Source organism: Drosophila ficusphila, unplaced genomic scaffold (genome assembly GCF_018152265.1).
Source record: "Drosophila ficusphila isolate 14025-0441.05 unplaced genomic scaffold, ASM1815226v1 contig_286, whole genome shotgun sequence".
Taxonomy (NCBI): domain Eukaryota; kingdom Metazoa; phylum Arthropoda; class Insecta; order Diptera; family Drosophilidae; genus Drosophila; species Drosophila ficusphila.
The window spans coordinates 2068105-2079101 of NW_025064189.1; the positions used below are offsets into that span (position 1 = coordinate 2068105).

The window sequence follows — 10997 nt, forward strand, 5'->3', positions numbered from 1 at the left end:
ACGAGGTGAATCAGGTGGCTATTGATACGCTTGAAGGGTCCAGAACACCAAGCTGTCTGCATCTACATCAAATTTGATTTTGTGCTCCAAAACCAGGGGAGATGGAGATATTTAACGGTTTATATTTTAGATAATGTTTTATTTAAACGTTTTTAATCCTTATAAATTGTGTTAAAAATGCTTTTTATTAATGTTTAAAATGTTAGATGTAATAGATTAATTTATTGATCCTTTTTCTCTACCTTCAGAAAACATTATCTAGTTATCAATATTCCTAAAAATATTTTATTAATTACCAAGTTTTTAGTACTGGTGGGTTAAAAGTCCAACTGGCTTACAAATGAAAACCAATTGATTATTTTTGTATTGCAATCATATTTTGCACAACCCATTCGCGATCCTTCTTTTTCAGCCAGTATAAAATCTCGAGCCCGCTCCGATTCAGAGTTTAAAGTGGAGGAAGGGCTGCAAAGATAAGTTTATTTATTAATATTACACAACAACATACAATAACCTACCTCAAAAGTATGTGCAACATTTCTGCTGCAGTGCTAAAGTCCTTTGCAAATTTAATCCTATTAACCTCACAGATTGCTTCTAAGAGACAGGCATGCCCATTCAATCCATAGCTACTTAAAAACATAAGGATATTAATTGTATCCAAGCTAGATTTATTAAAATATACCCATTAAGCATATGTTCGATGAAGTCGTATATTTGCCAACGCAGATACGTAGGCGTCTTAAGAAACTTTCTTTGTCTTTCGTACTCAGTGGAATTCACTGGGTATTCAGGAAAAAGTGGGTTTTGCCTATAAACAGTTGCGTTGTAGGGTAGATAATACTCTGCTTTTAAGACGTAGCCCACTGTTAGTGATTCATAATCAAGATCGGCTGGGATGCCAATGCCAGCAATAAACTAGGAAACATAAAAATAGAAATATAAATATTGTATAGATTTTAGAATGACTTTACCTGGTGTCTCGTGGGCGCTTGTCGGGGAAATATTAAAAAACGTTTGGCTCTAGAATGCACATCTTGTAATGTCGTTTGTTGTAAAAAGCTAAGACAGAGTGTTGCACAAACTGAAAACCACACGGATCTTTCCATGTCGGCTGTTCGAATTCAACTAAGCCCAGAACAGAATCTGCAGACACCAAAGATTCTTTAACAATTAGCAATCATCTGCCAAATGGAAAAGTAGCATACAGGTCAGCTTAGTTTAAACAAGCTGTCTAAACGGTCAGATCTTCATTTAACTCTTCTTGAAGTGACCGAAATTCAAATAGAAAAAATATTTGTAATATCATAACAAGAAATATATATTTACTTCTTTTAAGGCTTAGGAGTTAGGTTTAAGGTTTTATAAAAAGATACTTTAAATCACCTGCTTTTAATAATTTATTTTAGAGATAATTAAGCAAGACCTCACATATCTGCATGCAATCATTATCTTTGAAGCTATTATAATCGATCCCCACTTCTGTTCCCATTCAAATTACCCGCATTGTACTCGGGGACAGGCAAAAACAAAGGGCGTATGTCTCCCATTCCGTTCGTGGGGTAAAACTGTAATGCAAAAGCCGAAAATTGCGTTTTCAACTTGTTGTTGCCATGGCAATTTTCGGGCCCATGATAAGCGGCAGCAAGAACAACAAACCCGTAGAGCTGCCAACACGAAGCAGTTATTTTACTGCACGCAAGTCGCAGGCGACGTGACGCGACGCATGGTGCACGCAACCCAAAATTAGGCGCAGGACAAACATGTGTGCAGCAGTGCTGTCGATCTAGCCGAATTCCTATCCAGACTGGCTTGGTTTGAATTTATTTTAAAAGGATGCATGAGAAATAGGTTACCATAATGTTTCTTAGATAACTTAGAAATTTTTAAGTAAAATCCGACAACCATCCGTAAAACACCTTCCCTAAATTAATATTATATGACGACAGCTTAATTAAAATTCATTTTTTAACATTTTTAAAACTACTAGTTATCGTCAACACATTTTCTTGCTTTAAAATTTAAAATTAAAAACCGAAAAATATCAGACAGCCTATGTACATATACATGACTAAGATATTTATATAGATTACTTTTAATAAAATTTATAATTTCAAAGTAAAAAACCTTCGTAATATTAACCTAACAATCCGACAGAAACCTTAGAACATTAACCAGCTTCATGCCGATCCATGACATCACTGATAAGCTGATAAGGGGAAAAGCGGGAAAGTTTGCAAAAGAAGGCTGAAACCAATCGGCAAGCCAAAAGGCGTAACCGTTGCACGCCGCGTTCCACCTGATCGACTTTTCCAGGCGCAGCAGCAATGAGGGGATGTTCGGAGAGAGAGAGAGGCAGAGGTACAAAAAGGGAAGGAAATCGGGGCTTTGGGATGGGGAAAAACCTGAGTACGGGAATACGGGAACGGGCAGCTGTCGGCGTCATCATTCTAATGCACAATGCACAGTGGGCATGAAATATTGTTGACAGGTGAAAACGCCGCGCACACTCATGCAGGCAACATGGGGCACGCGCGAGTTAACGACATCGGGACACGTCACAGGCGGCAGCGGCGGTGGAAGATTAAGCCGAAAGAGATACGGTGTCCAAGTGGGGCGCACAGCGCCCGAGGTGGGACCCTTTTTTGGTCGTACCGGGGGTTACGTGCTGGGCGGCAATTTGGGCGGGGCCGCCTCCCCTGGGGGCGGACGGAAAGCGGTAATAAGTGAAAGTGTGTGCCAAGTGAAAGGGTGGCCGAGGTGAAGGAAAAGTATCCGATCCGGGGGATGCGGCCTTAGCTGTTGCTGGTGTCAGTCAACCCCTGGGGCAGTATAATAAATACTTGATTAGTGGAATAATAAATTCAAATGCCTTGTCACTTTCTAAGGAAATGCTGAAATTTCAAATTTCCTACCCATTCAATCATCACTAATCTGGTTCTCTGCGTTAACTCAACATCTGTAGCAGCACTAAAGAAATTTTCTTATGTACAATACATACAAAAATAAAATGTTTAATGAAAAACCTTTAAAAAAAAAAAACAATCCAAAATCTACCGAAAAATCAAATAATCTATTTGAAAATTAATTCAAGTCGAAGAAGGTACCATTGAATAATGCATGTATTTAATTTATTCCCTTGAGTGTAGTTTAATATGCTTTTGCATGTTTTAATTGTGTGACTGTGCCAATCTTGGCTGCTGATTGCGTTTATCCAGGAAACTGCAAGCGAAATGCATTTCATTTAAAACAAGAAACCCGTTGACAATTAGGCAAACCTCTACAAGACCCTTTCGGCGATAGGCAAATGTCCTGGCTTATCAAAAACAGGTGAAATTCAACATTTGCATGGGAAGAGCGTGCGGCACGCAGACTTCGTTCCATTTCAGTTGAGTTCGGTTCCTTTTTTGGTTCAGGACACGCCTGCGGCTCTGCAATAAATTCACTTTGCATTTTAATTTCAACTGGAAACAGTAACGTGAAAAAGTGTGCAATTTATCCATAGAAAAAAAACCCACATACTCAAAGAGCAAACAAAGAAAGGATGCGAAATTGTGTAATTTCTGTGGCTGCTGCGTTTCTGCGTTTTCTGGAAAATAGGGATCCCCTTCTGTTGCACACGTAGTCGCGGAGTCAACTTTTGGCCTCTAATGTTGCTGAAAATTGAATTTCTTATTACAAAAATACTCGCGTTGCGTGCGGCTGCTGCGTTGTACAACAACGTAAAGAGCATTACGTGTTTACGTAAAGTTTTGGCGCCCGTCGGCCAAATTGTTTTCCCCATTCCCCCAGAACTTTTCCTGGGGCTCCTTGCGCTTTTCGTTTTGGATTGTTTATTTTATTATTTTTTGTTTGCGCTCAAATTAAATAAAATGTTTATTCAAACGTTGAAAATTGCTTTAAATAAAAAGAGGCAGACAGCCGGGAAATGGCCAAAATGATATCCCAAAAGGGCTGCCAAAATGTCGCCGCCAATGTCCTTTGTCCTTCGCATCCTTAGCCCCTTCTTCCGCCGCTCGGATAACTACTTGGAGCTTTGACTGACTTTTTGCTATCTTTGGTTTATCGCCCAAGTGAATCATGTCAACCGCAAAAAGGGGCATCATCTTGGATTACCATAAAGGCGTCCGCATCCTGCGTCTAGGCGCCATCCATTTTTCATATATATACGAGCGGGTCCTGTTCATCCTGCAGGATCTGGATCCAGATCCTGCATGTGCTGGCCCCAAGGCATTGTTCCGTTATTCGGTTCAAAAATGCCGGCAACAACCGAGCTGAGAAATTTTATAAATGAGCTGCCAGCCACTCCCTTTTCCCGCTGGCCAGGAAACGAGCAAATCGCCTGGAGAGTCCTTGTTGCCAAAAGGACCGACGTCACAATGCCCCGAAAGTCTTGATGGTCAAAGCCAAAGTGCAATGTCCGTGATGACTTGCCAGCCCAGTCATCCCGTAACCCCAAGGCTTAACCCACTACTTCCGACCTCCGCCCCATGAAATAGGCGAAATCCGGAGAGAGGCGACAAGTTTGACGCCAGCCCAAAATTGAAGTGTAGGATATGGGTTCCGGTCCTGTTTATATTGGAGGATGCCCTCTGCTTTGCCTCGCTCACGTTCAGTTCATCTTCAGCAGCAATCAATCATGTGGTTTGAATTAGGGTATTTACTTTAGTCGGTCAATCGATAAAGGCGAAAGTAAAATATTTTCCCAGTCTTTCCTCGTCAGTCTGTCAAAGTGACCAACATCAGGAAACTTCTGAGGTTAGAAAAAGGGCTTAAAGGATTTTACTACGGTCATCAACGACTGGGGAAGTCCTTTAAAATTGAGGGGGTATTTTACTGCAGAGCACAAGAAGGATTGATGAGCCTTTTAAGTGATGGAGATAATGCGTAAAGGCTATGCCAAAGACCACAATTCGGTTTTTGTCCAATGAAAAATAAATAAGGAATATAACTAACAGGGAATATCAAGAAAGAAATATATCATCCTCAAGAAAAGGTTTTGTTTTGTTTTTAAATTTTCAAAGAGTATTGCAAAGCTTATTTAAGGTAAGTCCTTTTCTAAAAACCAAACCAAAGTGTCACAGATCTAAATCTTAAATTACGATCTACCAACGAAAGGGGTGGTCAATGTCAATTTTTGAAGAGTAAAGCAAAAGTTTCGTTCCACATCTATTTACATTTGGAAAACTTTATGCGGGCTGAGTGTGTGGGAGTAGGTTAATGACCTGCCAGAAACCTTTTGACTGCTATCATCCCACGCCCGAAAATCCTCTGGAGAGGAACACCCGTATTAATCACGAGCCTGTCACCTTGCGTAAATATGCCAAAATGAGTGGAAAATGAGCCGAAGATGCTACAAGATACACTTTTGGTAATGAACTTTGCAGCCAAAGTTTATTAGAATCAGGGCCAAAGTTTTAACTTGGGCGGGGGGCAGGACCTCTTCAACAGTTAATGAGTGGGCCAAAGTAAATAAGTACGCTTACCCAAGTTAACATTATGAGCACCGGAAAGTTTCTGGCTCGCAGGCAATCAAACACTTTTGGACTTTGATAAATCATAGTTGACCTGAGTCGAACTGTACCTTTGGTGTCGATGATTTATGGAATTTGCCTAACCCTTTCATCCCTTTCTGTTTGTAAGCTGCTTAGCAATTTGTCAAATAATAACATTTGGTGAAAATATCTTATCAATACATTGATTTTCACGCCCATCAAGTGCTTGACCAGCATGCAAACAAATTACACTCAATGATTTCCAACTCAATATTGTGGCACCGCTCCCGCCTTCCGGGATTCCCCGCAGTCAAATAACATTAAGGTGTCCTGCTCGCCCGGTATCTGTGTAAATTATGAAAATTACCACAAATGTTGCATCGTTCCATGGAATCACATGCGGTTTATGGGCATTTTAAGCCACACACATACACACACTAACACACATTATTCGCACACCGCCACACAGGTGTTGTTTGTCCTGCCAAGGGAATTTACATTGATCTCCGAAGGAGTCTACAACCGCGTAGGCTGTTATTCTGGTGTGCGTGTATTTAATGCTGTGTTAAATTGAAAATTTGCATAAAATATTTGCTGTTTATTTATTGGCCAGGTGCACTGGCCCCTCTGCCCTCTGATATTTGTCTGTGCATCGGCTGGGCCAACTAAATATTTGATGCAATTTGTGTGCAATTTTATGGTCAACTTAGCCAGGAACTTTGCTCTTTCCTTTTGGATTCCTGGCTCTGCTGGTTAAGTTTCTATGACCATAAACTTGGTTACAACTAAATCGATTTCGGTTTTCAATTTATTATTATTATGTGCCTTTGGTATGTAAGTTGATTTCTCAACGCTTGTTGTGTTTGCCCAGTGTGTATCGATGGTTTGCAAATGAATGGAATTCTTGAAAATATTGGAATTGTTTTCTACATTTGCGGTGTAAAATTTCCTTGCGTGCATAGTAAAAATAATTGGTTTTAAACTTAACTGATTTTTTAATATTTAAATTCTATAAAATACTTATTAATTATATTGTAATTGTAGACTTATAACTTTTTCAACGACACATATTATTTTTTCACCTTTCTCAGATTCTTCCATTTACAGTTTCCTTTTTTTTTAAATGCACCCCATTCCTTAGGCAATCAAACTCCCTAAAACTTCTCAAGGGGTTTTCAGAGAGTTTTCCTGATTTCAATGTGCGCTTGGCACCCTCATTTTCTGGATGAAGAAAAAGTTCTTCGTGGCGCGTCTTGGCATATGTAAATAAATCTCACGAAAAAAAAAACTCTCATTGAACCAACTTTTTTTCAGCGTATGTGCGTTGGGGCTAGTGAAGAAGAATTGAGGAGGCGGTAGTCGTGGGGATTTCGCCTTTTTTATAGTGTGTTTATTTAGCACTTGGAAAATATTACTTTTTGCACCCGGCAATAATTTTAATTGCTTTGCCAGTGCCAGAGAGTCGGTGGAATCTGGAGGATTGGCTCTCCGTCGACCAAACAACTCCGTGCCCCGCCGATTTCCCCTTGGCCAGTCCTCTGATGCTGATGCATTCACAAAAGTTAAGTGGCAAAAGTTTTCGCACTAAAGTTGAAGTTGCCGCTCTCCTGTTGTTGCCGCTTTGTTGTTGTTTTCGGAGAGCAAACATCAACGCCCACGCGAAGTGAAACAGTAGCAAAAGCTGGATATTATTTGAGTTTGGTCCTTTTTTTTCCAACGCCCCAACCGAAGCCCACCTTCTGCCTTTCACCCGCTCCATTTTTTTTTCTCCGGGCACTTTGATTGTTTTGAGATTTCGCGGCAACACATAAACTTGCGCTCGACGATCTGGGGGGTCGGAGAAGTTCCGATTTGTTTATCATTGCCAGTGAAAAAGGTTGGCAAAAAAAACACGCGCAACCATCAGATTTAAATAAAATAAAACTTGGATTTAAGATAAGCGCCAGCGTTGGAAATTAGTTTCTTACACAAATAATTTAACTGCGATGCAGAGTGAAATTGTTTGGTTTTTATTCCATAAAGTGTATAGTACCGAAAATTATTTTCTGACAAAAGAATTGTTAAGTACGTACTTTATAGTACATTAAGATTGAATTATATAATTCCAAAGAGTTTTACAAACCATGTTTTAAATTCGAGTTCACTTCGCTGTTGGCCATGATTTACACCTTTCGCAGGTCGCCATGAAACTCCTTTCCCATTTTAAGGTTTCAATTTCTTTGGAAGGCCCAGTTTATGGCCTATCAATAGCCTGGCCAAGGTGTTTGGCTCCGGCTGTCAGCTAAATCAATTTCGGTGCCCTTCTCATACGGGTTGAGCCAATTCCGAAGGGAGAACCTTTTGGTAATTGCATTAAATATGCAAAAAAGCCGGGAAAGGACGTGTCTAGGCAAAGGCTTCAAACCAATTAAATATTGTAGTTTATGTGTGTGGCGAGGACCAGAAAACAACTCATGAGGAATCATGGCCGGCAAAAAAGGGGCTTCCAGTGTCTTAACTCAAACAGGCATTAAATTATCAAAACCGAAAAGGACCCAGACGATAAGGGATCATATGGGGGCTGGAGTGCTACCGCCGACACAGCATAAATATACCGGAAAATAGTGCGTGCCTTCGTTACAGATTTACAGCAAATAAAAATGGCCATGCGGGGGAGCAAACTGGAGCTCGTTGCGTATACGCCGCGTGTGTTAGCCGTCGCTGATTGCCAAAGCTGAGCAAAGGAAATCAATTCGAGCGTATAAATGTGGGTCACAAGGGGGCCTGGAGTTGAAGATTCTGCGCCACTTTCCCCCCTTTGGCGAGTGAGTCAGCAAATTGTTGCCATCGAGAGGAAACTTGGACGTTTACGCATAATTTAAGTGAATTTACGCCTCTCAGACTTTAAGCCGCAGCGAAGCCAAGCTCCACTCACTCTTTTTTGCCTGCGCATCAAACGCAGCGGAGCGTTCTTAGCCAAAAGTTGATTTTCCAAGCCATAAAAGACAATCGCTCCGAAATCCAAAGACGCCCATCATATACTCTTGCACACACATAAAGACATCTCGAACTGCAATCAAATTCTACACTTCAATGGACATTTACACACTCCGCTCCCCACGATGTGGATACTTTGTCACACTTTGGTGCCCTTTTCCCCCTCTTCCATCCCTCTTTTAACTGCAATTTCGTCGGGAAAAACTTTTGTCAACTTTTAGGTGAAAGTGTGCCAGCAGAAGGAAAGCGAAGCCAAACAGAAATTGAAGATTTTCCAGCCAAGCCGAAAACTTTGTTCTTATCGCCAATGCCTCGGAAAGGAGCTTTGGCATTAAGTAATGGATCCCCATTACGGAATCGAGGGCAGGAAAATCAGTGGCGGAAAACTTTTATTTTTTCTGTGTTAACCAAGGCCTAGGGCACAATTGAGGATCAGCGAGTTTATGAAGTAAACATGCGAAGTTTAAATTGAAAGTACGCAATTTCACAAGCGATTGTCAAGGGATTTCTACGCTAATAAAACCTACTAAATAAAATTCGCAAATAAAAACCAATAATCACGTTTGATTATATTTCAATTAATTTTTGTTGTATTTATTGAATTTTTATTGTTTGTTTATTATGATTTTTATAAATCTCGACTTTAGTTTAGGTTTACTATTTTCTTTAATTGTTTTTTTCCTTTCCCCAGCTACATGCATATATTTACTCACACTCGCTGTTCAGCTTTGTGTCAATACCAGTCACAAAGCCACATGAAAACGGATTCCGAACAAAGTTCGTCCCTTTGCGTGTACCACCAGCAGCCACACTGCCAATTTGGCCAGAAAATTGTGGCAGAAGAAGGCTGGTGAGCTGGGCAATATTTCACTCCAGGAAGCGATCGATCGCAAGGCCTGTTGGCCTGTTGGATTCCCTGGCTCTCTCTCTTTTTTTTTTTTCTGTGCCCGCTTATCACGCAAATCTGTCAGATAAAGTTTTCCTTTGCATACGTGAGCATAACTGGCACAAGCTGGCCGATCCGTCGATCGGTTGGTTGGTTGGTTGGTTGGCTGGTTGGTTGGTTGGTCAGAACCCCAACCTTCTCTCACTCGTGCAGAACGTGGCTCGCAATTAAATGTTCGGTTTTTGGACAAGATGCAGTGCAGCGCCAAAGTGGAACCTGCTACTTTCGTTCGGATTTTGCAGCCAGAGGAACGAGAAGAACAATCGTGATCTTATCATTTCTTGCTTTGTTCATGTTCGATTTGTGAATTTGTGTTTTACTACCTCAAGTATCGCCGCCGCATCGATGGGACGACGATGATCTCGGCCAGCATTTCGGGGCAGCATTTTCATGACATTTCCTACTCGACCGCATTTGCAAACAGACCGCGTCCAGTCGCGATCTTCGACTCTGGCCGATGCTTTATTTTTCCATTTAAATAATTTATAAGTGAGGCCGGGTACAAAATCTCTGTGCCTTTTGTCCCCCGATCGTGATAAGCTCTCCTTATATATTTTTTTTTTTCCTGCTCCAGCATTGTCTTTCGCGACAGCCCAGCAAAAAAATCTTTATAAAATGTAATTTAATTTAATTTATTGCAGCAAGCTTAAGATTTATGGCCAAGTCGGCGCAAATATTGGCATTAATGTCAGCCAAAATATTAAGAGCTCGGATGATTCCGCAAAAAGTGTGGTCCTTAGAAAGCAGGTGCAGTGACATTCAAAAGCATTTAAAAATTTTCTCTCGGGAAGATCTTAATTCTGATTATTAAAAGCTTTTAAAGAAAAACTTAATAAAATCTTCAGTATTTGCACATACGTTGGCTTATAAAATAAAAATCTATCTATTTACTTTTTTCCAATTTGTAATATGTGCAAACCTTAACGAAGCGAATATTTCCGCTAAACCTTACCTCAAACTTGACACTCACCACATATTCCCGCCACACAACTCAATCAAATGGCAAACTTTTGCGAAATACAAAAATGCACTGGCGCAACCCAACCACCATAAACTCGTTATCAAACCAGGGAAAAAGGAGGAAAAACATTTAATTAAATAAAAAATGTATATTTTTCACTCACGAGCAGATTCCAATTCCGTGTATAACTATCAGCGGAATGTTTTGCGAAACGTTTTTTAAATTGGTTTTGCAATTTCGGTGTCGCAGATACTCATACTTGAAGATACATGGCGGGCGATATGCAAAAGATACACTACAAAGTGCCACAGCGAATCAAAGGAGAGGAGCAGTGGGAGATACAGATACATAACGGTAGGTGGCCCGGTCATGTGGAGCAGTCAGAGCTCCTTGTTCCTGGCTCCCAGCTCCCTGCCCCCTACTCCTGACTTCCCCCCACTCTGCTAACTTTCTGCTCCTCGCCCATCAGGTCGTAGATGTTAATCGTTGCGGCACTTTGGAGTAAGTGGCATTTGCCAGCGTCCACGACAACGACGACGACATGGTCCATGAGAGGAGTTGCTGCTGCGGCACCAGAAGCATCAGGAGCTGTAAGCCAGGAGGAGGATGGCTACGGCTA

The 10997-nt window shown here is 40.9% G+C and overlaps 1 protein-coding gene across 1 annotated transcript; it reads right to left on the reverse strand.

The window, feature by feature from the left end:
- Positions 1 to 317: 317 nt before the first annotated feature.
- LOC108095419 lies at positions 318 to 1109 on the reverse strand. The gene is made up of 4 exons (XM_017196525.1): positions 975 to 1109; positions 686 to 918; positions 519 to 629; positions 318 to 465 (listed from the first exon to the last, which is right to left on the reverse strand). Exons 1-4 carry the CDS (start codon positions 1107 to 1109, stop codon positions 318 to 320), a joined length of 627 nt encoding a protein of 208 aa, XP_017052014.1.
- Positions 1110 to 10997: the final 9888 nt, after the last annotated feature.

Bases quoted from the DNA above. Each gene is read 5' to 3' on its own strand.
- LOC108095419 (XM_017196525.1), bottom strand. From the start codon at position 1,109: ATGGAAAGATCCGTGTGGTTTTCAGTTTGTGCAACACTCTGTCTTAGC. The intron at 919-974 runs GTAAAGTCATTC...TATGTTTCCTAG, and splicing joins AAGCGCCCACGAGACACCAG to TTTATTGCTGGCATTGGCAT. The intron at 630-685 runs GTATATTTTAAT...GTTTTTAAGTAG, and splicing joins ATCGAACATATGCTTAATGG to CTATGGATTGAATGGGCATG.